The sequence below is a fragment of the Mesocricetus auratus genome, unplaced genomic scaffold (assembly GCF_017639785.1).
Source record: "Mesocricetus auratus isolate SY011 unplaced genomic scaffold, BCM_Maur_2.0 Super-Scaffold_100007, whole genome shotgun sequence".
Lineage (NCBI taxonomy): Eukaryota > Metazoa > Chordata > Mammalia > Rodentia > Cricetidae > Mesocricetus > Mesocricetus auratus.
Window position 1 is genome coordinate 67,511,797 of NW_024429191.1, and position 27,044 is coordinate 67,538,840.

The window sequence follows — 27,044 nt, forward strand, 5'->3', positions numbered from 1 at the left end:
CTTACTCCAGCAAAGCCACACCTCCCAATAGTGTCACTCCCTTTGGAGGCCATTTTCTTTCAAATTACCACAATGGGCAAGATAACTTAGAATTTTTTCTCTTTGTCTTGATAGTCCCCGTAAATAGATAACTAGCATTCAGTTTTAACTTGCCTAATTCTTAAGAATTTTTTTTAATTATAGAGAAGAGTGAATTATTTCCTGTTGGCGGGTGCAAATGCTAACTACTAAATTAGCACAATATTATCAAAAGGGCTAAACATTTAATGGAAGCACGTTTCTTACTTAGCCAGTAAAATTTGGAAGGCATCCTCTTACCCTTTTTTCCTAGCCTATCCCTCCCCATAGTATCCCCTCAAGACTGGGTAGAATAGGAGGAAGAGGGAATCATAGGTTAGAAGACAGATCAGGCACCAGTGTGACCTCTAGTGATCTAAAGGGATGACACCAACTGACAAGCTAAACAATAGTGGAGAGACCACCTCGAATGCCCATTCCTGATAATGAACTTGATGTCCATAACCGTCCTGGAGCCTTCATCCAGTGACTGATGGAAGAAGAGGCAAACACCCACAGTTAAACACTGAACTGAACCCATGGAACCCAGTGACAGAGAGAGAGGAGCGATGAGCAAATTGGCAAAGAACGGGCTGGCAAAATCAGCAGAGACAGCTGATCTGAACAGGACAGAGCTCTTGGACCCCAGACCGACAGCTGGGATGCCAGCATGGGACTGATCCAGACCCCCTGAATGTGAGAGTCAGTGAAGAGGCCTGGGCAACCTATGGGGCCCTGGGCAGTGGATCAGTGTTTATCCCTGGCATACAAACAGACATCGTGTGTCCATAACACAAAGAGGGATGCTCTCTCAGCCTGGACTCTTAGGGAAGTGCCTGGACCCTACCCTGAGTGAAATGACAGACTCTAGATATCCCCTATGTGTAAGGAAATGGTGATAGGGTGGGAGGCTGGGGGGGAGATAGTGGGGAGAGTGCCAGAGGAGGGGAGGGAGAGGGAACTGGGATTGACATGTAAAACAAGCTATTTAAAATAAAAAAAAGATTGGGCACAGAAGAAAGGGTATATTAAAGAGCAGTGTCATCTATATGGTTTGAAAAAGAAGGCAAACTTTTATTTAAAGGCAGAATTAAGAAAACAAATTAGTGGTTTACTTAGATGACAATTTATACAGGGAAAACAGCACATTTAGCCAGAATAACAAAACCAGCCTTTTGAGGCTTTTAGGAAAGCTCCACCACAAACATGCCACTAAAAGGTAGGTGTGTGTGTGTGTGTGTGTGTGTGTGTATGTATGTGTGTGTGTGTGTGCATGTGCATATACACACATATACATATGTGTTGAAAAGATTTCAGTAAAGCAGCCTAAAACAAAATATGATTCAAAGCAGTAAGTTTCCATTTCTTGGAGATTCAGGAGAACTTTTGTGCAGGTTCTTAGGATTGAAATAATCGATATAGGCATTTAAATATGGCAGAAATGTCAAATCTCAGCCAGAAGGCATTGGGGGTGGGGAGGCTTGCAGGGATGGAGATAGAAGGGACAGATAGAGCATCAGAGATAGAGCAGTTATGCAGAATACCCTGGGGATGTTTAAACATGCATAGAGAAGAGGAAGCAAAGAGGTTCCCACAGCCAAGCTGCATCCTAATGGGAGTATTTACCATAGTAATTTGATGCTGTATTTTCAATACTTGGCAGTAATAAATTAGGTAATAGAAATGTCCCGATGCTATCAATTAATCTAGAGCCAGTTGGGTGCTGTTGCTGACATTTGGCAAAATAATATCCAAAATAATAGCTTCTAAATTTTTAGTGAGAAGATTTTAACACATCAGATTGAAGACTTTTTCTTTTTTTCTGGAGGGGAGGGGTCTTCAATGAAAGCCATGGCAAAGCATTAGGTAAGCCAACTACTGAGAATTCTATTAGTTTATTATTGATGGACATTTCTTCACACTAAAGACAAAGAGTTCACAAGCTGCCCTTAAAACATGAAAAAAAAAGATCATGTAAAGAATGGAAAATGCTTTTGAGTTCTTTATGCTTGACATAGATCTCAACAATATTGTGGTAAGACATCAAGTACATTTAACACATATGAAATAAATCCATTCCCTCAGACAGCTACGATTTCTTATGTTGACATTTTTCCTTGAAAATACAGTGAAGCAGGTAGGAATTTATCAAAAATACTTGCCATTAAAAATTATCTTAATTCTTGTTAATTGCTGACTTCTTCCTGAAGAGGCATGTGTTTCACCAGAGCTGTGTTTGACTGAGTGTGCTGGCCATTCACAATATCCATTTGAAAGATTCAAATGGTTTCCAAATGTACATACTACAAAATATTATTGTTTTGAGATTAGAGGTCACATTGAGCATGCCACACAGGATTCATTTGTATATTTACAGAAGTATAAAGCACACAAAGTTGTGCTGAGAATGTACTGAAGCCTAAATTTTAACATATACTCAGTTTTATACAGAGGAACAGGATACAATAAGTTTTGAACCAATAATCTGCTGATCAGTATGTATACATCAGGCAGGAAGCAATCAAACACTGCCTAATAGAATGTCAACTACTGTTTCTATGAAACACCACATACATTATAACACACAAACACACACACACAAACACACACACACAAACACACACACACAAACACACACACACACACACTTTAATCCTTACATCAGGCAGGAAGCAATCAAACACTGCCTAATAGAATGTCAATTACTGTTTCTATGAAACACCACATACATTATAACACACACACACACACACACACACACACACACACACACTTTAATCCTTTTTCCATTATAAACATCAAGAATACTTCTGGATGATGTGCATGAACTATCCCCACACATCTGATTTGTCACAAGGCAAGAAACAACACGGAAACTCAGATGACACTATGCTGCCAGACTTGGCTTTGTCAATTAGTTGTTCAGTAATGGTTACTATAGGGATCTAATCAGACTTTCATATGGATTGAAAGAAGAGGGGCAAAGAGCATTAACTGGCAGCTTCATAACTCTTGCCACTAAGTTAAACATTGGCTTTTGTTTACAATTAGGAAAAAAAGACCTCAGGGTGATATTTAAAACAACAACAACAGTAACAAAACTTCTACTTCCTTTATCAAGATAGAACTTTGTCTTTTTTTTTAATCTGCTTATTCATTTATTTGCGGGGTAAACCAATTATCCTGATGAATAACCATTGGACAAATTCATCCACCAATAAAAGCAGAAGATACAGCTGAAACACAAATGTAACTACTGTGTGCAGATTCTGTGGAAAAACCAGAGACCTGAAATATGGCAAAAATCAGTGCTTCATAAACAGTCAATGGATTTTTCTCTAAAAATACTTTTTGCTAATGGCAAAGTCCAACACCTCAGAAAAACTCTGAATGAAGATCTTAGAATAAGTTTCCAAGCTATACAACATCGTTTTATACACTACTCTTGTTGTTTGTAAGGCTGCATGGAAGTTTAGCTTAACAGTCATGAGCCATGTGTTTGGGCATCTTATAAGAAGTGATCAGCAAAGATATTTTTTTTCATATCTACCAAACTACTTATGAAGAGACACCATTGCTTTCCAACTAGTTTTTCTCCTTACATGGTTCTTAAAAGGTATACAAGGAAGCTTCAATGAATCATCTGGAAAACTAGACTTTATGAAATGATACATTTGCTAAGATGTTCTCATTAATCCACAACTACCCCCTGTAATTGGTATTTTATAGTTTAATAAGCAGATACATAAAGATGCACACTGCTAGGTGCAGCTCCTACTTAGTAAACTAAGAAATTATAGATTCTAGTGTCCTCTCACTCCTGTAGACATTTTCTGAAATTAGTGACTTCCCTGTGCTAGTGTCAGGATCACGGTTCTGAAATGCGCCAGACCCTTGACAGCCTGAAGTAACAGTTTTCTGGGACCACAAATACATCTTGGGTAGAGAGCAGAGCAGGAAGATGCCAAGGAGTTGGGTTTTCTGCTCCACTTTATGGTCCAAAAGTTGTCTTCTGGGAGAGGGGAGAGCTCACCTTCTTCAGGGTACACGTTTGTATGTCAGAATAACAATGAATGAGGTCAGTCTCTTTTCCCACTTGTCTGGCATGATCTCCTGGCAAGGATGGGGTAGGTGTTAGCCAGGTGGCTCCCAGACAAGGTCTCTTTAGGGGAATACAACAAGGCTTCAGTCATTGCTGTTCATAAAGTGCTTTGGGATCCTTCAGGAAAGGGGGGCTGGCAGGATATTATTTGTAACTGGCTTCAGGTTTTGAACCAAATGGAACGATTTTCTTCAGTATAATTATTGCTTTGAGCATTAGTGAATGTTCTTAGAACCCAACGGAGCTCATCTTTAAGTACCCACTTCTCAAAATACCCCTTCCCTGGAGTTAATGGTTTTAATTACTGTGCCCCGGGTACCCTCACCAGTTAGAGGATGTGACAGCCTTGCTTTGTAAGTGGTTGCATTTACATTTTCACAAAATGAGCTTCATTTTCTAAGATGTACTCTCTCATGAATAGACAGCGGGAGTGCAGCTAGAGATCTCTAGCCAGGCATGTGATGCCTGTCTATCTACAACAGGCTGCTGCCTCTTCAATATATTCATGAGATGATGTATGGTTAGTGTGTGGCTACATTATTAGATTGTGAGCTCTCTGTGGTCTAGGAATATGTTTTTGCTATTGATTTTTTGGTTCTCTCTGTCCTTCTTAGAACATAAAAATTCATGGGAGGGCCACATTTTTGACTTTTAGGAATCTTCACAAAGGATAGGAAAAACTGGGAAAGAGACTTGGGATAGGGAAGTTTCCTCAAAAGTCTCTTAGACTGTATTTGAAAAGAACAGAAGTACATTCATTATATACAAAATAAAAGAAAGGCAATAAAATAAAACAAGATATCATAGATAGTCTATGTTCCTGATGTGTATGTCATCAAATTTAATGGATATAAAACTGAATTAGAGAACAGTCATTTTTCCCACAACATATTAATTTCAACTGGGTCCATAAGTTTTTCAAAGTGGGGTAGGATGAACCTGATTATTTGAACAAGTAGGTGGTTATTGGGGCTATAGCATAAACGTTTTATGTGGGAATGTTGCTGGCGAAATACGTTTTCAGTTGAATTAAGCATGTCTATTGAGATCTATTGCACGTTATCCATCCTATGGACACGCCTCTCTTTCTCATGGAAAATAGAACCAAGTAATGTCAATATAAATGAGTAGGTCTTACTTTAATGCATTTGGGTTTAGTAAGCCAGAACTTGCTAAATGAAAGACTAGCAGAGCGGGTAAGTCTCTGTTCTTACTCCTAGTTGAAGATCCTCCCTCTATTTCAGACCCCGTATGCCAGGATCAGCATCGCTTGACTTCTCTGTCCTTGACACTTCTAACAGCTCATCTTACAAGTGCCTTCAGGCTGAACAATTTCTCTTCTGATGAGAAGTAAGTGAAAACCAAGTGCAGACAACTCTGTTATTCCTATTATTAACGAGGGGCTACAATTTGAATGGACATTTCCCCTAAACTTGCTTTTTAATTAGTTGACTTATCTTATATGTCTGTTGATAAGATTTGTGTTCCCTAGCAATAAAGAGCTTTGTGATGTTGGACACTTGTTAGGTAAGGGTTGAACACATATTCAAATCTGGAATAAGAAGTAGATGGATTTTATGGAATAAAGAAAGCATACTAGACAAGCACTAGTTGACAAAGTTTGCAGCAATTTGAAAAGGAGGCGTTTCTAAGTTTTAATTCTGACATGAAGTCAGTTCTTGCAACCTTCAGTAAATTATTTAACCTCTTGAGTCTTAGCTGGCCTACTTGTAAGGCCGAGGTCTTAAGATACAAAGCCTCATTCCATCCATATACATAAGTCACTGGGATATGGCAGAGAAACTCTAGACATTTTATTATGTATTTATCTATTTTATTTATTTTATTTTCTGAGACAGTTTCTCTGTGTAACAGCCCTGACTGTCCTGGAACTTGCTCTGTAGACCAGACTGGCCTCGAACTCACAGAGATCCACCTGCTTCTGCCTTCCAAGTGCTGGGTTTAAAGGTGGGTGTCACTATGCCCAGCAGACATTTTAATCAAGATTCTTTGTGGGTTCACTGAGCATAAAATCTATTTAAAAAAAAAAGACTGAGATCATGGTTATAGTTTTCTAATGACCACAGGTCACTGGCCCAAGCTATGCCTTTTGAATGGGGTAGTTATATTTAAATCTTTTTTTTTAAACAGAGAGAATCAGAACAACATGGTAAACATGTGGTTTGTATGAACTTTCTGGAGGAGTAAGGGCTGAGGACAGGAACAGGATAACAAAGAACACTAGTTAACTGAGAGGCCTGTTATGTAGAAAAAGGACCATTTAAAATACTGGTGAACTGAACGGGTCTTGGCCCTAGGAGAACTGCGCCTTTCTTGAATATGCAGTGTGGTTTCTTTTTGAGCTTCTCACCTATGAGAATTTCAGGTAGGAGACAGTGTGACTAAAGCAGCGTTTCCGGTGTTATTGTGCACATGCTTGGCATAAACTACCAGCAGAGGCTACTAAGGAAAGATTTCCCATGTAGCCTGGTGCCAGATGACCTTGGGAGAGGGGCGTGAGGGGAACCCATGTTGTAAAGAGCAGGGTGAAAGTGGAGGGTAGTCACCCTAGCCCTAAACAGTCTTGACCAGTTATGTGGTGGTGACGGATGAGCCTGTGGTACTTAGAGGAACCTACCACTACCTGACCATATTTGGGACACATTCTTCCTCAGAAAAATATGGGGCAGACCCACTGGCATTCTAAATGGTATATTCAGTCAGCATGGACCCATTTGATTTATTGTAAAGGAGAAGGATTTTAGTTCTTCTCTCTTTCCCCTTCCATTGCTATAATTCAGGCTTTCACTTAACTCAGTCATCTCTGGAATAATTTACTGTTCATTGTCACGACTGGATGGGATCTGAGCGTGCCAGAAGGGCTGCTCCCTGCCCTATTTTATCTTGCAAAACAGGGCTAGAAAAGAAGTGTCCTCTACTTTGGTTTCTGGTGTTCTCCACATAACACCAAGTGAAGAAAAGGTCTATCCAAGGCCCACTTAACCATGTGAATGTTGATGGATAAATGGGGCTTGGGGAGTCCTGAGAACCCTGTACTTTAGAAGTCCTGTTAGTTGAGAGAAAACCCAGCACAAGTCTACTTGACCCCTTGCTCTCTAGACATAACATGGGTTTCTTTACACCAAACTTTTTTGAAAGTTTGAATTTGCAGGAAAAGCTAAGCCATTCTTATTCTCACTGACTGTACTTCTTCCTTAACCACAAACACGCAAAAGAACTCCAAGCCCAGGGTTGAGATTAAGGAGACAGTTACAGAATTAAGTGTCCTCCCTGAGCTGGCCTATCGCAGCCACGGGTGCCACCAAAAGAGTTATATATTTGCATCCTGGCTCTCAGATACCATATGTTTTCTAGGGTGAGGAGGAAATGGTAGTGACAACTTTAGCCTCCCCCACTCCCCTATCCTGTGCCCCACTTGGGAATAAAAGAGAGCCTTGTACATGTAACCTTTGAATTTCTAGCTTTCAAGAATTTTGAATTAGATGGGGGACACAATGGGGCAGGATATGGTGATGGAAATGCAAGGAATATAACCGGGGATAAGGTGGGGGGGGATGGGGTGGAGGGTCGGGAGCACAATAGATAGACAACAAGAGCCAACCTAAAGCATACTACTCAGTATTTCTGAAACCGGGGATGTGGGGTCTGGACTCATCTCTGAACTAGTGGAGCTTGGCAGGCTGCTTCGGCCTGCTGGGGTAGGGCTCAAACCGGTCCACAGTTTTGTGTCCTGGCCCACCAGTGTGTTGGGGTAGGACTCCACATAGACTCTGTGCATAGAACGCCTTGGGTCCTGGAGGCAGCTCCTGCGTTCCTCTGGGAGGCTGGCCGCGTGGGCCAGAGGCATGCCCCGGGGCCCATCCACCACAGGTCCAGGCCCCTCTGCTTCCCCAGGATTTTGAGCCAGGCCACAGGCCCTAGACTGGTGCTGTGTATAAACGCCTTCCGAGAGCGACAGTGACTGAGTCTCGCTGTGCATGCGCAGCCAGCGGTGGTGGCGGCTAAAGCCACCATAGTGCTGATGCTTGCCTGGCTTCCGCTTTCCCAGGAAGCCTAGAGGTGGCCGCGTGCCTGGCACCATCTTGGAGTGGTTCTTGGCTGTCAAGCCTGTGAGGGTCAGGCTATGGAGAAACTCTGCACATGAGTGGTCGGTGTCTGGGCCCTGCACTGGGCCTTGAGGGTCCTGGCCAGGCCCCATGGAGGCCTTCATGTCATGCACCTGTAGGACATCTGGGGCACTGCCACTCAAGCCGCTGAGGGCCTGCTGGGCGATGTCATGTGATGACAGGTAAACCAGGTCCAGGTCTCGTGGGCTCAGGGCATCACTGGAGTCATAGTCACTGTCAGTGGGGAGGAAGACTTCTGAGCAGCCTTCTTCATCGGAGCAGGGCTGTGATTCTGCAAAGCCAGGGACAGATGTTAGAAAGAAGACAGACTCTTAGCAAGGGTCTGCAAAGCCAGGGACAGATGTTAGAAAGAAGACAGACTCTTAGCAAGGGTCTGATTTGTGGCCTGAAGAGGGTTCAACCCTTGCTTAGAAGGGCATCCAACTTTGTTCTTTTGTCATATTTTGAAATTCTAAAGACTTGGACCGAGAGCCATACATTTCCGCTGATCACAGGATCCTGTAGATTATATAGTAGGCTCTGGAATTAGTTTAAGGAAAGGTTCCCCACCCTTTCACAGGGGTCATCTAAGACCATCAGAAAGCACAAAGCATTTATGTTATAATTCATAACAGTATCAAAATTACAGTTATGAAGTAGCTACGAAAATAATTTTATGGTGGGGGGGTCACTACAAAGGAGGAACTGTATTAAAGGGTCACAGCATTAGGAAGGTTGAGAACCACTGAGGTAAAGGAAAGAGCTGGTAGGTTGAGTCTGGAGGGTGGGGGAGTGGTAGGGGGCATTCCCTCATTCAACACAGATGCATTTTATGATTTTTTTTTCTGGAATCTGCCTGTAGAGAGGAAGGACAATAAACAAAGCTGAATGCTATTTATTTTCTATTCTTATTTCAGAGAAAAATATTACATTTGACAAAATAGCAGAAATTTAAAGGGGGGAAGGGAAGAGATACTGGTGACAGGAGATGAGAAATCTGGTTTCAAATCCTAGCTGCCTGTACCTCTTTCTGTGATTTTGGAAAATTTACTTCCTTAAGTTTCAGTTTCCTTATCTATAAGCGATGATATTGGAATTAACTTGGGGAGACTAACACCCACTGATTATAAATACAACCATTCAGTTCATGGACATTTATTAAACGATGGTGATGATGATGATGATGATGATGATGATGATGATGACAGGCCAAAAGAAGAAACAAAAAAAAAAAAAGAGTGAGGCAGAAATCAGTCTCAAAGTAAATGTAATTGTCTTGAGTGAGCTAAAATTTGGTATTTGTCATTTCATGCAATGGGTGTCTATATCTTTTCCCTCAATGATGTCATACATTTTTGATGGATAGTACTGTCTAGAATCCTTTGGATTTCCCATTACCACTAAGCTCATCACAGCTACTTGGTGAATAATATACATGTTAATTTTGAAAACATTGTACAAAGCATGTATGTCAAATTTATCAACCATTTCTTTAGAGTTCTAGGCATATGCCTTGCTTAAAAAGGCTTTCCCACATGAAATTTCAAATACATTGTTTTCTAATATTCTGGGATTTGTTTATTATATCTATCCATATGGAATTTGTTTCTATATGTGGAATAAATAGGACTCCTATTTATTTTACTAAAAGGATATCCAATTGTTATAGAACTATATATTGGATAATCTATTTCTTAAAAACCACTGGAAATTTAAAGGAATTCTAATAAAAAGTTGTCATAGTATTTTAAAATAGAGTTCAATAAATTGTTTTGAAAATTTGTCTAGGAAGGATTTATGAGAATAATTAACTTCAGAAAAAAGATACAATAGGGTAGGATGGTTTACCAATAAAACTGACTAGAGAGCTTTGGTCATTTAAACTTTATAGTATCAGCATAGAAATGGATAAATCTGTAGAAAATAAAAAATGTCTGAAAGCAGCTATGATTTTATGATAACACGATAAAGATAACATTTCAAATTAGAGAGTGAAAGAGATCATTCTATATATAGTGCTGTAACAATTGACTGTTCCTTTAGTAGAGTCCTACCACATTCCATATATAGAAATAAATTCCATATGGTTAAATATATAATTATAAAATCTGAAAATATTAGAAAATGATGTATTTGTAATTTTGCATGGGGAGGTATTTTGAAATAAGACACACCCTAGAACTCTAAAGAGGTGGTTGATAAATTTGATATAAATTCTTTGTAAAACAAATGACACCATAAACAAAGTAACTAGTAGATTGTAAAAAAAGAGTAATAGCATTATAATAAAAGGTTAAAATCCAGTGTATATAAAGAACTGTAAACCAGAAGAGAATGAAAATGAGCAGAAGATAAGGACTAACACTTGAGAAGAATAACTGATACAAATGACCAATTAACACATTATTATGTTATTTTCAATTCAGATAGTAATTAGAAAAGTATAGTTGAACAAATACTTTTTTCCCTTAAGACTTACAAAACAGAGCAACAATATTGTGTGTTATTGATGTGTGGGAAATCAAGAATTCTCATGTTATTATGAGGAGTCTAAATTGGTTCAGCTCTTTGGGATTAAATTTGGCAGAGTATGTTAAAAATGTGTATATCATTTGTCCTCACAAGTCCTTTTTTGGATATCTGTTTGAGGAATTGTCACCAAATGCACATGAAGGCATTTTACAAGTTGTTTACTGCAGTGTGATTTATAGTAGTGAAAAATTAGACATCATTTTGTGGTTGAGGATGCTGTGAAAGGAAGACTTACAGTCACAGAATCTCTAAGAAAAGGAAAATAGTTAATAGAGTTCTGCAAGGCACTCCATATTCAGGAGTGGCTTACTGATTACAAAATACAACAGGTATCAACAAAATAAAGCTGCAAGGTTGCCATGTTATAGTTTGTCTTTTCATGGTGGAAAGTTAACATGGTTATTACAGGAATATTGTAAAGTACGAGGATAAAGTTAATTTTGTTAGGAAGTCAGTATCAGGGTTTTTTTTGTATTAGAGACTCTTCAGCTAGAATGTTTTCCCTCCCCCTTCCCCTTATTTGTTTATTTCATACCCATGGTATTGTGTGTGTGTGTGTGTGTGTGTGTGTGTGTGTGTGTGTGTGTATGTGTTGCCTTTGATTCCCACCATGACTATAGGTAATTTGTACATCTCCTAGTAAGCTAGGTGTATTAAAATAAATTATTTTATTGTCAGCATTATGATGGACCAATTGGAACATAACTCTACTGAAGGTTGTGGAACATTTGTATTTGGTACACAGTGGATCTCCAATTTCTAAGAAGTCAGAACATCTGCTTCCAGGGAGTTTACTATTTTAGTGGAAATATGAGGCAAGGATGCATTCTTAGGATTGTGGCAGAAACGGGTTTCGTTAGAGGAGTGTAGTAAATAAGATGTGAGTTTAAAGGAAAGAGAGATAACATCTTATTGCAACAAAGTTAACAGACCACATCTTTTATTTACTTTCCTCCTCTCATTGCCTATTCTTTTCTGTATTTATTTATTTCTTTATCCACTTTCTAAAAGTGACTCAAGGAAGGATTTTAAAATAAATTTACCATAATGACAACAGGATTATAAATGATAAAAGCAAAAATAGTATAAGTAAGTTCATTTGATTAGAGTATTGGGAGCAGGAATGGAATTTAGGAGGTTGGAGGCTACAATGGAGTGGTCAACAATTGTGTATTTTTAAGGTTTAAATTTTTTTAAATTAAGGCCTTTTTGATTACAAATATTCATGGTGGCTTTATTGGTAATAAAAACTGTAAACTGTCAGTATGTCCTTCAATGAATGAATGGCTAAATGATGGCACACCCATAGTATGGAATACTTTTCATCAATAAAGAATTCCATATACATAATAATTGTGCTAGAACAAAGAGATGAAGAACAGGCTGTGGTTTGCCAAAGGGAAGGATGGGAGGGGGTAGGGCTATATGAAAGGGCAACAGAGGGAATTTTGTGGTAAGGTTACAGTTGAGTGTCATGATCATGGTGGTAGTTACCCAGTGCCAAATATGTGACAAAACTGTGTCAAACTGCACATGTGACATGTGTGAGTAGACATCCATAGTGAGCATTTGCGTAATTGGTGAAATCTAGACTTGCTGTGTGGGTTATATCAGTTTTCTTCTTTTGATAATGCACAAGTGTTGTGTAAATTGTTATTATGGGGGGGGTTGAGGGAGGAGATATAAGGACTTTCTTTAGTCCCGTGTGTCTAATTATTCCATAACAACTTTGTAAGGGAATCTAATTTAAAAGGCAGGTGGCACGAGAGAAGATGGAATGCTTGGATATGACTCTTAGTCCAAGCTTTGCAGCCAATGGATAGTTACTGAAGCATTTTGAAGAATGGACAAGGCAGGAGTGTGATGTAGGATGGTTATGTATCAGGTAAAGCATGAAACAACAGTGAAGGCAAGGGAAGGGAGCACAGAGGATTGCTGGGAAGCTAGGTCGAGGCTGATGATCGTGCTGAATTTTTCTTGCTCAGGCTGTGCTGAGAAGCGGCGGTTGCATGGAGGAAGGAGAAGTGCAGGAAAGCCATTCATTCTAAGATGTTTGTTGAGCATGAATTTATGCCAGACAGTTAAGGACTGCTTTTAAGCATCTGATAGTGTGTGATTCATACAACAAATAAGTCAGAAAATATGAACTCCAGAGAATACGAAGAACAAAATGATGTTGGATTTGAGCTAGAGGGTGACTTGGAAGGGAGATTTTTTTTGATTAGATGGTCAGTGCCAGCATCTCTACATCTATTTGTGAATCTGCATGAGATCTTGGTGATCAAGTGACCAAGAGAGTTCCAGGGAAAAGAGGCTCAGACAATTAGGAGGAGAACATTCATGATGCCTCAAAGCTGACAGAAGAGCTTGAACCACAGTGTCTGGGAAAGCAGAAGTGGTAAACCAGAAGAGTTGTATTGCAGCCCTAGCTTAGGATGGGCAGCAGAGAGGATAGCAAATTTGATTTGGGACAAGTTGAGTTTGAAGAGATGGCCATAGTACCCAGGAGACTAAATGGGACCATGTTGAAGTAGGAAGGTTGAAGGATAGTACTTGTGGGTGTATGGAAGAAAGCACCATTGGAGAGGGGATTGTTGAAGATCTGATTGGATAGACTCATGACTGTAAAGAGAAGGATCAGGGTTGAGAGAATCACTGTTGGTGTTGGTGCTTTTAGGGATGGAAGAAAATGCTGCTTTCAGAGACAAATGATTAGGAAAAGAAATGGATAAATATGAAGAGATTGTGTGTGTGTGTGTGTGTGTGTGTGTGTGTGTGTGTGTGTGTGTGTGGTGTGTGCTTGTGTGCTGGGTATTGAATGCAGGGCCTTGCACATATTAGGTAAGTGCTCTACTGCTGAGTTGTGTCCCCAGTCATGTTGCTTTAAAAAATCAGTTTAGACAGTACTTTCTCTGATCTTTAATGGGGAAAAATCAGGTACCAGAAGTAACAGGAGCCCATAATTGTTGCTTCTTTCTGATGATGACTAGGATAGGTGCCTTAGGAATTAGGAAGAAAAGTTAACTGACGATCTGAAACTGGGTTTGAAATAAGATCCATGCTGAGAGTTAGTAATTGATGTTAGCTGAATTTCCCTCCCCTCCTCTATGGTTAGTGAAGCTGCCTTGATGTTTTTGTTTATATCCCAATAGTAATAACACTATCTGGTATTTACTTAGTACTTACTGTGAGTCGTCTATAATGCCAAGACATTTAAAAGCTTTATTTAATTCCTGTTTTTTTCCTCATTTTTGCCAACGAAAATATTGAAGCTTAAGCTTATTAAATTTTACAGCCTATATGGCTGATCACTGGCAGAAAAGGTACTCAAACACAGATTCATGCTTCCCTAGAGACTGCTATCCATTTAAGAATTTCCATGGGTTTTCTTTGAAGGCGTCTTGATATCAGGGATCATCTAAGTGACCGACCCAGAATTATATTAGTTAAGTTCCTGGCAAAGCGAATTTTGACATTGCTGCCATGCAGCCTTACATTGGTTTTCCTGTTGCTGCTATGGTAATTGCAGCACTGGATGACTTTAGAGAGTAAAGATGTGTCTCTCATAGTTCTGGAAGACCAAGTTCAAACTCAGGGTGGTAGCAGGAACACTTTCCCTCTGGTGAACCTTAAAGGGGAAAAGAATGGGTTCTTGTTGCTTCTGGCTTCTGGTAACATTCTTTATTCTTTTATTGTCTCAAAGCCTTTCTTCAGTGTTCATGTCTTCTGTTTCTTACGAGGACTCTTGTTATTGGGTTAAGGGACCAGATAATTCAGAATGATCTCATCTCAAGATTGCTAGTTATATCTGTAAGATCTTTTTCTTTTTTTTTTCTGAATATGGCCATACTACCAGTATGCGAAGGTTAACACATGGCTATATTTTTATGGTGTTGGTGTAATGATTTAATCCACCAGAAACAGTTAATATAAAATGACTGTAACAAGAGGTGATCCCCAAGAAACTTGACAATGTCTTTCTATTTCTAGGTAGTAAGTCAAGTACTTGGCAAAAGTAATTTGTACTTAAAAAGATTTGTTTCTGTTTGTATGTGTGTATGTATATGTGGGAGTGCATGTAGGTGCCGGATGAGGCATTGGATCTCTGGAGCTGGAGGTGTAGGTTGCTGTGAGCTAACTCATGTGGGCGCTGGGAACTGAACTCTAGTCCTCTGCCAGAGCACCAAGTGCTGCTGAGCCACCTCTCCAGCATCCGTGTTTGTATCTGATCTTTCGATATGCAAACAGAAGACTAAGGCGTAGAGAATACACTTCAGAGGCGCTTACATAATGGTCAGTGTGAGCCTAGTCTCCAGGGAGGGCCCATCCCAGCATCCTCAGGTGGCACCAATTGCTCAGTTCTCTTAGCTTTCGGGTTATTTTAGTTATATATGTGTTACTACCCTTACCAAGTTCGATTATAAACAATCCACTCATATTTCTCTCAATTCTTCGGAATCTAAACCATAAAGACAACATGCAGTCTGTCTTACTTACCTCTGTTTAGTAAAATGTTTATGTCAGTCAGTAAAGGAATGGCCTAAGGAACAAGGTACCAGAAGGATATATGGAGTCTTTTGTATTTCTCATGTCATTGAATGTGAACATGGGCATTGAGTGGAGCATGGGACCAGTGGTTCTCAACCTGTGGGTTGCGACCCCCCTGCCAGATGCCCTTCATATCAGATATTCACATCACAATTTATAACAGTAGCGAAATTACAGGTATGAAGTAGCAATGAAATAATTTTATGGCTGGGGGTCACCACAACATGAGGAACTGTATTAAAGGGTCACAGCATTAGGGAGGTTGAGAATCGCTGCAGTAGATTTTGTCTTAGCTACCCTTACATTAGCCTCTTGTGTGGGAAGTACATTGAGTTGGAGTGACACTAGGATGCATATTGAAATCTGGGGGACACAAAGAGTAGTGAGATTGAGTGAGATTGGTTGTCTCTGAAAAACAGTCTCTTCTAAAGCATCCTGGAAAGGCCAAATTTATCTGGTCTGTCGTAGGACTTCATGATGACAACCATTCATTCCATTTCTCTGTCTTAGGTGATATTTAAACCAAGAGTCCACCCACATGTGGCAGAAAGAACAACTGATAAAAATGAGACAAACTTTGGCTGAAAGCTTGCTTCGTTCCTTACTGTGTATACAATTTTGAGAAAATTGCTTGGCTGGTTTGAACCTTGTCTGTAGCATGGAGGTTGTTAAACTGCTTATCTTCTGCAGGTGTTACATAGATTAAAAAGATGTCTAACTATACTTAAAGTGCCATGTAGACAGAAAGTATTAGTATTATTGAGGTATGAAGATTACTAAATAAGACTATAAATGAGTATTCAAATATACTCCAAGACTTGGCTGTGAGAATTCTTTTGGTGAGTAGGAGAACAGTGCTTTCCTGCATGGTGTTCAGTACTGTATTTCCTAACTCTAGTAAATAGTGACTTAGTAAATGATATAACTTACTGTATGGCTCCTAGAGCACAAGAGAGGTAAATCAAGAGAAAGATGAGTTGTAACTGTAGTAACCTAGGAAGAAGGTATAAAAGAGCCAGAGAATAGAGTGTTAAGTATCCTGTTGGTCCATGAACCTGCCCTTGGGAAATGTTATTCTAGTAGAACTGGATCTTAATATTTGACTTGCATGACAGTCGGGTTATTTATTAGAAGACTTAGTGGAACTTCTTGCTTGGAGTGGTGTAGCCCTCCCAGAACAGGCTGGGAGAGTCTCCAGGATGCGTTCAGGGTACCCAGGAGAGTTTCCAAGGACTTAGACCATTGCTACTTCCTCCCTTCTTGGAAAAGAGTGCAGAGTGTGGCTTCCCTCCCTAGACCCAGGCCATATGCTCCATTAATCATGGTAGGCACTTTGTGCAGCTTATATTAGCAAAGCAGGTTGTGCTCCCCACTTTCCCTTGGAGGGCATTGGGCAGGTCAGCATTGGTAGAAGCTGAGCTTCCCCTCTGCTTGACGACCTGGGAGCTGCTGAATGAAAGTCTGCCCATATTACTAGTGCTGGCTTAGGAAGCTTGGTTTTCTTGTCATCGTGATGGGTTTAGCAACCCTGGTCTCTGGGGAAGGCCAACAACAGCACAGTAGAGTTGCTGTGGGTCTTGATAGTGTTATAGGGAGATGACATTTCTGGAAAAATAGATGAATAAAGTTACTGCTTTTTTTCTTAAAGGTGGGAGGTAGTGGTGTTAATGGCATGACAGAAATAAAGGAACATTAGATAGTATTTCCCTAAAATCAATATCTACTTGTAATATATCACTACCCATATATATGCATATACGCCTCATTGGATCTATTTCTATGTATTTAATAAGACTTAAATAATTTATAAATAAAAAATGCATTGACTCATCAAGCCCTAGGCAGTTCTGTTCATTTTTTTGATTTCCCAAGAGAAACAATACCTTAAGATTCCTGCTGACTTTCTGAACCATTTGGTTGATGCCGTATTGTTCCTGACCTCTTCTGGGTAAAAGCTATCAGGAAGTTTTACATTTGCAAGATTGATATGATCATCAAACACATCTGAAGTAAACAACACTCGATCTTCCCTCTGTTGTCTGACCCATGTGTCACCATGAGAAACATCAGTGCCATGTAGGGGGTGTTGCTTCCTGTGACACTGTGTCCACAGAAAAGGAGGGAGAAGAAAATACCCATTTGATGGACCAACTCTTCCTACCCCCTGCCTTGGGCTGCCTTTCCTTGGAGCCAGCTTGTCCCTTTGGGTCCTTGGGAGATGCTGACTTTTAATTGACTCAGATGAATTCTTTCTGTTTTGAAAACCACACAGAATTGAGCAATTAGAGTTATACTCTCTCTTCTCATGCTAAACAGATTTGCACAAACACACCCAACATACTCAACAACTCTAGGACAGAATCTTGGGCTGGCACCAGGGGTAAAATTTGTGATAGGCTTTATATTTCCAGCAGGCGCCTTAGAAGTTGAGTAAGCTCTACCCACATAGAAAGGAATTATGCTGCAAACTCAGCTCTGTGAGTAACCCAATGGAGGGGGGGGTGTTTGTCTAAATTGGATTTTTCCCCATTCACAAGTGGTTTCCAAACAATTCAAAGTGGTTACACTTATGGAGAGCACAGAGTATACAGGGACAGATTTCCTTGCACCGAAGTGCTTCTGCCTTTGTAAGGAGACAGGATGTCGTTTCTTCCTCATGCTCAACAGTGTGTTCCTGTCAATAGTTTCTATTTGTCATTTGCTGCCTTCCACATCTTTGTGTCTCAAAGCCTAAGGAATTTTGGCTTCAGAGAAATAAATGGACCCAAGAGAGGATTGTATTTTAAGAAACAGAATGATGATCACTCACATTTTAAGTTAATAATAAAATCTGAATGCAATTGGGCAGATCCTCCCAGCAGGGAGTACGTGTAATCCATCCTTACGCCAACGTGAGAGTCTGGCATTTCTAGGGCATAGAGGAGGCCACCCTCATACCATCTAGGAGGAGCCCACTTGGGACCCTGTGGCTTAAGAAAAGATTAAACACTGGGGAAACTTTGTGAACACAGAAAGGAGATGAGCTGTGGAGGTGGAAATAGAATGGAAAAGCTGTTTGTAGGATTATATAAACAGTGGAAGGTTGGAGAGCATGTCTTTCCTGCCTTAAAAATGGCTTTCAACCTTACACTTCTCTAGTTACTTGCTGCCTTTCTTTCGTCTTCTCTTTCACGGCCAAGACTTTAGAGAGTGTCCTACTGGTCCTCCTTCATCACCTCCAACTCATCCCTGATCTACTGACGTTCAGTTTCTCTCTCTTTTCCTTCACAAACTGCTCTCATCAAGGTTATTTATGACAGAAAATGCACAGCTGTTTTATTTAACCTTTCTCCATCATTTGATATGCTTTCATTTTTTGACATGGTTCTCTGCTCTTGTTCTGTTTCTGGTTGTTCCTTCTAAATCTAAGATGTCTTATTGATCTACATCATGGGGTACCTTCCACATTGTTTCTTTTCCTGCCTTACATGTACTCTCTAGGGGCTCAGGCATTTTTGTAGTTTCAGACATGATCTAAGCATCAACAGTATCTTTTTTTTTGTTGTTTTTTGTTTTACGAGACAGGGTTTCTCTGTATTGTTTTGGAGGCTCTCGGTCCAGCATCAACAGTATCTTAAATCTATGTTATTATTAGCTCAGTTTTTTTTCTGAGTGGCAGACACTGTACATCTTTACAGTATGTTTCTTCCTGGATGTTTATTTTTTGGAAATATTCAAAGCAATTCGTATTTAATATGTCTAAATATTCAACCTTCTTTTTCTTCCCCCTCTCTCTTTCTTTTGTAAATAGCATCATGAAGCCCTGAAACATTCAATCCAGAAAATTTAGTTTCTTCTCTTTATTAGCGTCCCAATCTTCCTGCTTCTCATATTTTCCCTGTACATTTTCTTCATACAATAGTGAGATATAATTTTAAGGCTAATTCAGATCCTATCAATCTGGTTTCTGGTGGCCTTCTGTCACAGTAGGAGAAAATCCAAACTTGATAGCAGGACCTCCAGAATCCTGCCTGATATGGCTCCGTCTCTTACTACTTCCCCGTTCACTCACCCTGGCCCAGGCTCTTGGCCTTCCTCCCAACCTACCCTCAGACCTTCTGCTATTTTGCTGTTTAGAAAAGTCTAACTCCAGATTTTTGTCTTGTCCTGTGGCGGGTTAGGTCGTCACCTTCTTGAGTGGGTCTCTTGCGTTCATCCTAGAAGCCAATACTTCCCTCTCTGCCCTCATCACAGTTGCTGTTTTGTGTTGAACACTGTAGTTTGATGGTCTGCTATTCATTTTTTTATTGCCATCCCTTCTAGACTGAGTTCCATAAGAGTAGATACATTGCCTTTTCATTATCTTCTGGCTACTCAAAACAGTGTCGGCCATACAGTAGGCAACCAGTGTGTATTTTTTTTTAAATGGGCAGAAAGAATGAGCAGTTGGAACCCTGACCATCACCCAGACTGGCTGCAACCTGATGTGCAACACAGAACAATCTGTTTCTTTTGCACACAAGCTCTTTCCCCTGCCACTCATCTTCTGCTTTCTCAGTATTTGCTTCTGTCACCTCCAACTTTGGTTTTGTGGGTTAATGCCACCGATCTCCCTTGTAACCCATAGGCAGTGATAGCGCTCTTTTTCATCAGTGTTTCTAAATCTTCCATTAGACCAGTTCCTTGCAGAAATGCTATTTGATTTGTACCCCCAAGGTCAGTGCAAATTAGTAAAAAACAAACAAGCAAGCAAGCAAACAAACACCAAAAAAACCAACCCTAGAGTCCATTGAAGCAATTGTTTTGTTGAATTAATTGGTAAATCATACACACCTTTGGTAATAAAAGTTAGCTGCTTTCCAAGTTCATCCACTTGCCAAGTTTTGACATCTAGAGACTGAGATTTTAAAAAAATACAGACTTGCTTATAGAAAAGGCCCATATTCCTATTAATGATTTTATGTTAAGATGATACATTAAATATATTTATATTTCCTGTTACATTTCATGTATGTTTGATAGTTTGTTTTACTCACCAATGATTCTGTAAGGTGTAGGCATTACTATCCTAATTTTACATATATGAAGACTAATACTGAGATGTAAGAATCTGTTCAAGGACATGCAGCTGGCAAAACAAAATTGGAATTTGAATACAGGGCTTCGATTTCTAAGTCCAGACTGTTTCTGCTACACCATGCTGCCCCCTATGGGACAAGCCTATAAATCAGAACTGTTCACTAAAAATATTATTATGGAGATCATAATATTGAAGTGGTTTTAAGATGTAGAATTAAGAAAGGCACTTTCTTAAGAAAGACCATTATTTTTATTGACTAGAAAAATGACACTAGACTTAACCTGCTCCAGGGGAGAGTATTATATAGTATTGCCTATATTTATAGCCATTTGCTGCCTGTAAGCACAAAGCTATTTTGTAGAAATTTGTGTTATTCCAATCTCGTTTATGCCACTAGTATTTGCCACATAATCTCATTCTTAATTCCCAAGGTGCATTGGGAGGCATTTCTTTCACCTTGTTTCCTAGGCCGTCATGCCCATGCCCATGCTGAGCCTATTTGGCTTCCTTCAGTTTCAGGAGTCTAGTTAGTTTGTCCACGGTTTCTCCCCTCCTCACTTTCCATCTGAAAATATGATGTGGGTGGGAAGTACACCCTCAATTCTTACCTCAGATGGACTAGAGGCGGGGCTGATGTACTTACCTGGCACTGCAGCAGTTCCCATTAGAAATTTCTGGACTGCTCTGTGTCCTTCCCTGTCTTGGGCATGCGGACTAGCACACTGGTCTGATCTTAGCTACCCCCAAGTAAGGCGATATCACGTTATTGCCCTTGTCTCCCATCCTCCCACGGTTCTGGTTTTGTTTCTTTTATGCTTTCTGATCCTCACCCCTGAACAGCGTTTCTACCACTTTCTATAACCAATGCATCCACACAGGGAACACCATCGGTGAAGACAGGACTGAGAGTCTGGTGGCCAACCCAAAAGAACTTTAGATCTTACCGCTCACTGCCTTTCTTCTGTGCATCTCTGGGGATGGGGATGTTGATGGAAGACAGTCAATATGTGATGATGTAGAACTGATCTTCTTTAGATTCTGCTCATGGGAGGGGTCTATCAGCTTAGTGATTGACAAGCCAGAGACAGGTTGCTTGTATCGTGCATACTGTAGAGCATCCATGATCCACCTCATTTCCCGCCAGACTTCATCTGTTTGCTATGGAATAAAATGGCGATAGGCATTAAAAGAAAAACATTTTCCTGAGAGTCCAAGATGGACCATTTTCCATGCTATGTGTTTCTATGACATTTGTTTGAGTCTTACTTGCTTTGTTTACAAACTACAGAGGAATATCCCATAAGTTGTTGTGATGATTGAGTAGGGTGATGAATTTGAAAATGTCTATGACCCTGTAGAGGCCATAGACACACAAGACGTCTTTTGCTCACACACATAAAGTACTGTTTTCTCTCACTATGTAATGAAACATAAAGTATCAGGGAGGTGATATGATGCAGATGATATATGAGTTTCAGAATGCTTGTATCTGTATTACAGGAAAGATTTAACTTTATATATTAAACCTACTACTTTTGTATTTATAAAGCAAATGCTTCCAAAGTCTAATGCAGTTTTTAAAAGTTCTCGTTAAAAATGTAAACACTCTTATGGTAGCACATTTTAGATCAGTATCACTTTGATTTCGGGGTTGCTATAGCGATTTCAGTGACATTTTCATTATAAAGTACAATAGTAGTTGCTAATGGTTTACAAGTTACTCATTTTGTCTGTCGCCATAGAGGACAGGTGTTCTTTAGGTCATGATGAGCACTGGGCCTTGAATTTTCTGGTTGTCCTGTCTCCCAAGAAGAGACACAGTTACACAGGTTCTTGGGAACTTGAACCTTGTGATCGGCTTTATATCTGATTTCACCGGGTGCCTTGGCAAAGTGTTAACTCTTTGTGTTCATTTCTCCATTGTAAATTGAGGACATTTAACCATATGATGGCTAAGGTAACATCCGGTTCTAATACTTTATGGCTCTTTTTGGAGAACACTTAGAAAGCTGGTATCACTCCCTTCAGATAGAAGGTGTTCAGTGTAAGAATAATGGCACATTAAGTGTCCCTTATTGGAGAGGTTTAAAGATTAGGTATACCCAGTTTTACTTTATTTTCAAAATTTCTTCTTAGGTCTTTATACTTAACCATTTACTTAAAAAAAAAACCAGTATCAACAAACCCTGTGCTCCTAACACAGACTAGAGTTTGAAGCTATGACGTTCATTGTCATGTTCAGTGAGATAGCAGGCTAGAAAGCGCTAGTGAGCAAAACTGTGTGGTTGGGGGCCATTTCTCCTTGCCTTCTAGTTCTGTGCTGCCTTGGGATTGGCCTTGGAAGAGTATGCAGGGCTGGTGTGTTGAGAGCATGAGACTGAAGCCTGGGGTTTGTCTGCTCCCTTACCTGGGCCGTCAGTTCCACTGAAGCCAGGCCCAGGAGGAGCACTAAGCCATGGGAAGGGGGAATGAGAAGGGGACAGGAAGTTCATGAGGTGAAGCTAGATTGGGATGCCCAGGTGACACTTGCATGGGTTTTCCCAATGAAACAGTTACTTTCTCAGCTGGCTTTTATTAGCCGTGTCATATTCAGGGTCCAGAAGTCTCAAAGTTATTTTAAAGGCACCACCTGATTGTGGATAACATTTTTAGGGTGGCTGTCAAGGACAGGAACAGTGCTTTTGTGTTCTTCTTCAAGTAGACGCTCAGGGAATGCTAGCAGAATGAATGAAGGGACAGAATGGCTCTACTGTTCTACTGTCTCTCAGGACTGTTAGAATGAAGCAAGTTTTACTCTCAGGGTTATTGGAAGGATTCAGGGAATATGGGCGAGTGGGCTCTGCAAATTGGGCAATATTATAACATTTTCAGTTGTATGATGCCCATCACGATTATTTCAGTGGTCTGACTGTAAATTCCTAAAAGATTTCCCAACTCCTAATCCTGGGACCTGTGACTATTACCTTATATGATGAAAAAGTGAGTATTGCCTTCTGTGGCCAAGCTGGGGTTGTAAGGATCCTAGAGGAAGTGTTCATCTTGGATTTTTTTTTGAGCTCCACATCCAGCGACAAATGTCCTCATAAGGATTTGCTTGCAAGAGTGAGGGAAAGGGAGACTTGGCAGAAGGGAAGAGGCAGTCAGAAAAGTAGAGATAGACATGAGTTAAGGAATGTGCAAATCCCCGGAAGCTGGGGGAGGCAGAGAATGGACTCTTCCTTGGAGCCTTCTGGTGAGGGCAACTCTACCAATGAAAATTTTGAACTTCTGCTTTCCAATTCCTGGAATAAAGTTCTGTTACCTTAAGCCAGCCAGTTTGTGGTAAATTGTAAATTTCTGTGAACTTTCATACCAATCTACCTGTTCTTTTTAGATAAAGGCATTTCAGCCTATTGCCAAGCATGGACAGAGCTGAACGAAGCCATGTCGACTTCTTAGTTTTTCTTGGTAGAGAGTTAGAGAGAGCCTAACTGAAGCAAACTAAACATGCCCTGGGTTCAGGGAGGCCTGTGGATTGATTTTAATGAAACCTCGCTAAGTAGCCCCCAAAGAAGTCCAATTTCCACTCATTTCACTTTCTACTGTTGATCTAAAGGCAACTGACAACATAATCCCCCTGATTTTAAAGGTCCAGCTTCAGCTTCTGAAGGCTTGCTGACATGCTTTTCAAAAGAGTGGCTGTGAACGGCCTGGGTCCGTTCATTAAAAGGTCTGCATCCATTTCTCACCCTGCTCTTTACAAACTTCGGTTTTCATCCTATAAATTATACCCTTTCTCTGGGCCCAGGCAAGATAATATTTTTATTAAAATGTAAAGGTGATTGGCTTTCTCACAGCGCAGCTACAAGGTGCTTGAGGGGATGATAGATTGGCTATATTTAATGAGCTGTGTTTCTATTACGGCTTAGGCACATTTGAAGCATTACAGTATATAAATTATGGCCTAATTGCCCTTTTGGCTTTAACAGCTCCAAGTACGCTAAGCCTCGAGTCTTCATGCTTTGACGTTTCTCTCTCTCTCTCTCTCTCTCTCTCTCTCTCCCTCTCTGTCTCTCCTTGTCTTCCTTCACTCACTTTGACATTTCCACTGCATGTGCTGTCTGTAAAGCCTGTGTACCTTATCTGTGATTTTCTTCTTTGCCTCCCCTAGTCTAGGCCTCCCCCCATTTTGGCTACACTTCTTGGCTTCTTTTCCTAGCTGTATTTACATAGACTCCCCTGCTCTTTACAATGTTTGGTTTGTGTAGTAACACGGTCTTAGATCTAGGTGGACCTGACAGTTGCCTCTGCAGGTTCTGGTTCTGGTGTGGGATGGGCTGAGCTGTGAACACCAATGTGTGAGTGGCTTCAGCTACTTGTCCAGTTTAGGGTGGGGTGGGTGGGTAAAGAAGCAGACACAAGTAAGGGGAGCTAGGACCCCGAGTTGTGTGTGAGGTTGCTCATATCAAGGGTAGCAGGGTGGCACACCCAAGGCTGTGGACCCAGGTAGATGATCTGGAATCACCCTACTCCAGAAGTTATCTTTTGAACACTTTGGCAACTGGCTTTTATTCAAGTCTATGTGTCTAAGGGAGTCCGGAGCAGGTGGGAACTTGGAAGCATTCTTGACCTGGCCTGTCATTCTCTGGCTCACTCAAAGGTGTGATCTGAGGGAGGAAGAGGCAGTGGGGCTCCAGGCTGAGTGAGAGACAGGAGCAAAGGTAGCAGCCAGGGAGTGAGGGCGGAGTCAGGACTTCTGGGAGGGGTCAAGACTGCCACAGACTAAAGAAAGGCAGGGTCTTCATTGGACAAATGAGATTCCCGGGAGCCCAAACAGATTAAGATTAAGGCAGAAATACAACCCAAGGCATCATTAGCAAAGTGTTTCTTTAAAATGTTTCTGATTGTAGGTCATGCAATTAACGTTAGAGGTGACCAGGACCTGACAATTTCTCTAGTCCAATTCTTCCATTACAGATGTGAGAAGCCAGCACTCCCATCAACCCTCAGATCAAACAAAAGGTTTTCTGCTCCAGAACTAAGAGCTGTGCCCCCTTGACATCTGGCTTGTTACTATTGAGACAGTGTCTCTCTGTGTGACCTAGGCTGGTCTCTCAGTCTTCCTGTCTCAGCCTCCCTAGTTCTAGATTACATGTGTGTGTCAACAAGCCTAGCTTCATTATGGCATTGGACTCAAAAGGTAAGAAGGGGACTGGAGTGGCTGCTTGGGACAAGAGCACTTGCTGTACAAACACAAAGACCTGAGTTTGTTCCCCAGTTCTCACACTAAACTTGGGTGTGGTCACATGCTGCACTCTCTGATAATTCAGTGCTGAGTGGGGTTGGGAGGGAGGGGTTTGCAGAAACAGGAAGGTTGCTGGGATTTACTGCCTGCTAGCCTTGCTGAAAAATGGAGAGCTCTATGTTTTGCTAGAGACCCTGTCTTAGAGAGACAGACAGAACACTGAACATCTCCCTAGCCCTCTGACTTCTGTGTATACACAGGTAGGCACACCTACATACTCATGTACACACATCACTGACAGAGTGGGGAGGGAGGGAGGGAAGTAGGGGGAGAGGGAGAGGGAGGGTGTCTTCCTTATTTTGTACCTTTTTTTTCCTATTCTGCTTCCATCATCAGCATCTGTTCTTTACTGATAATGCAATAAATGGAGTCAATGTTTTACTATTCTAAAATCTTAGGCTCTCGAGTGTGAGCAGCTTCCTGAAAAATTTCTTCTTTGGTCTGAGAGTGATCTTCATTTATCGATGAGGAAAATAGGGTAATTCTACTGCTTGGTAACATGTTTCTTTCTGAACACTACCAAATCTTCATTCCTGCCCTGAGTGCTGGCATTAAAGGTGTGCACTTCCATGCCCAGCTTATTGTGACTGTTTTTCATGAGTGTGTGTGTGTGTGTGTGTGTGTGTGTGTGTGTGTCTGCATGCAGGTGTGTGTGTGTGTGTGTGTGTGTGTGTGTGTGTGTGTGCGTACGCATGCATGTGTGTAGTGGCCAAGGGAAACCTTCAGTGTTGTCCCTCAGGAGCTCCATTCACTCTGTTTTCCAACACAGGGTCTCTCATTGCTCCAGAGCTCACCAGGAAGGCTAGGCTGGCCAGTGAGCACGAGGTCCTCCTGTCCAGGCATCCCCAGCACAGTTACAAGAGTCTGTCCCATGCACTCTCTTTTTGTATGGGTTCTCAAGGCCTCACTCTCCCAGGCAAGCACTTTACCCCAGCCTCAGGGACTTACTTATCAATTCTCAAGTTCACAATGTTTCCTTATATTGAGTTCTTTTTACTTCTTATTTGGCTAGTTGCTGGAGCTTCTGGTCTAGTCTGGCTCATTACCTTTAGTCCTCTCCTTAAATTCAGGAGAGGCAGGCTGATTATTTAGAAAGTAGGGCCAAGCAGAGTGCATTCTTTCAGTGAACAACCAGTGTGGCTATAGCAGTACCGGTGGGAGGCATGGTTTCCCTGCTCCAATATGTCCCAGTGGAGCTGTAAGAAACTCCTATGTTCTCCAAAGCTAAGGCTTAGGTACAGAATGAAGTGTGAGTTTCTTACCATGGCCTTTGGTATGGTTCTCTGACCTGTTCTTACTGGTGTCCTTCATTCCTGTCCAGTTTCTCAGTCTTGC

General features: G+C 40.9%; 1 protein-coding gene across 1 annotated transcript in view; it reads right to left on the reverse strand.

Moving 5' to 3' along the window:
• Positions 1 to 1,107: 1,107 nt before the first annotated feature.
• Ankfn1 (ankyrin repeat and fibronectin type III domain containing 1) overlaps positions 1,108 to 27,044 on the reverse strand; it is a 163,038-nt gene continuing 137,101 nt past the window's right edge. Inside the window, exons 17-18 of the mRNA XM_013117616.3 lie at positions 21,370 to 21,583; positions 1,108 to 8,578 (exon numbers count right to left, since the gene is read on the reverse strand). Coding sequence (XP_012973070.3) covers positions 7,782 to 8,578; positions 21,370 to 21,583 — 1,011 coding nt within the window. The 3' untranslated portion in view covers positions 1,108 to 7,781. The remainder of the gene's footprint in view (positions 8,579 to 21,369; positions 21,584 to 27,044) is intronic.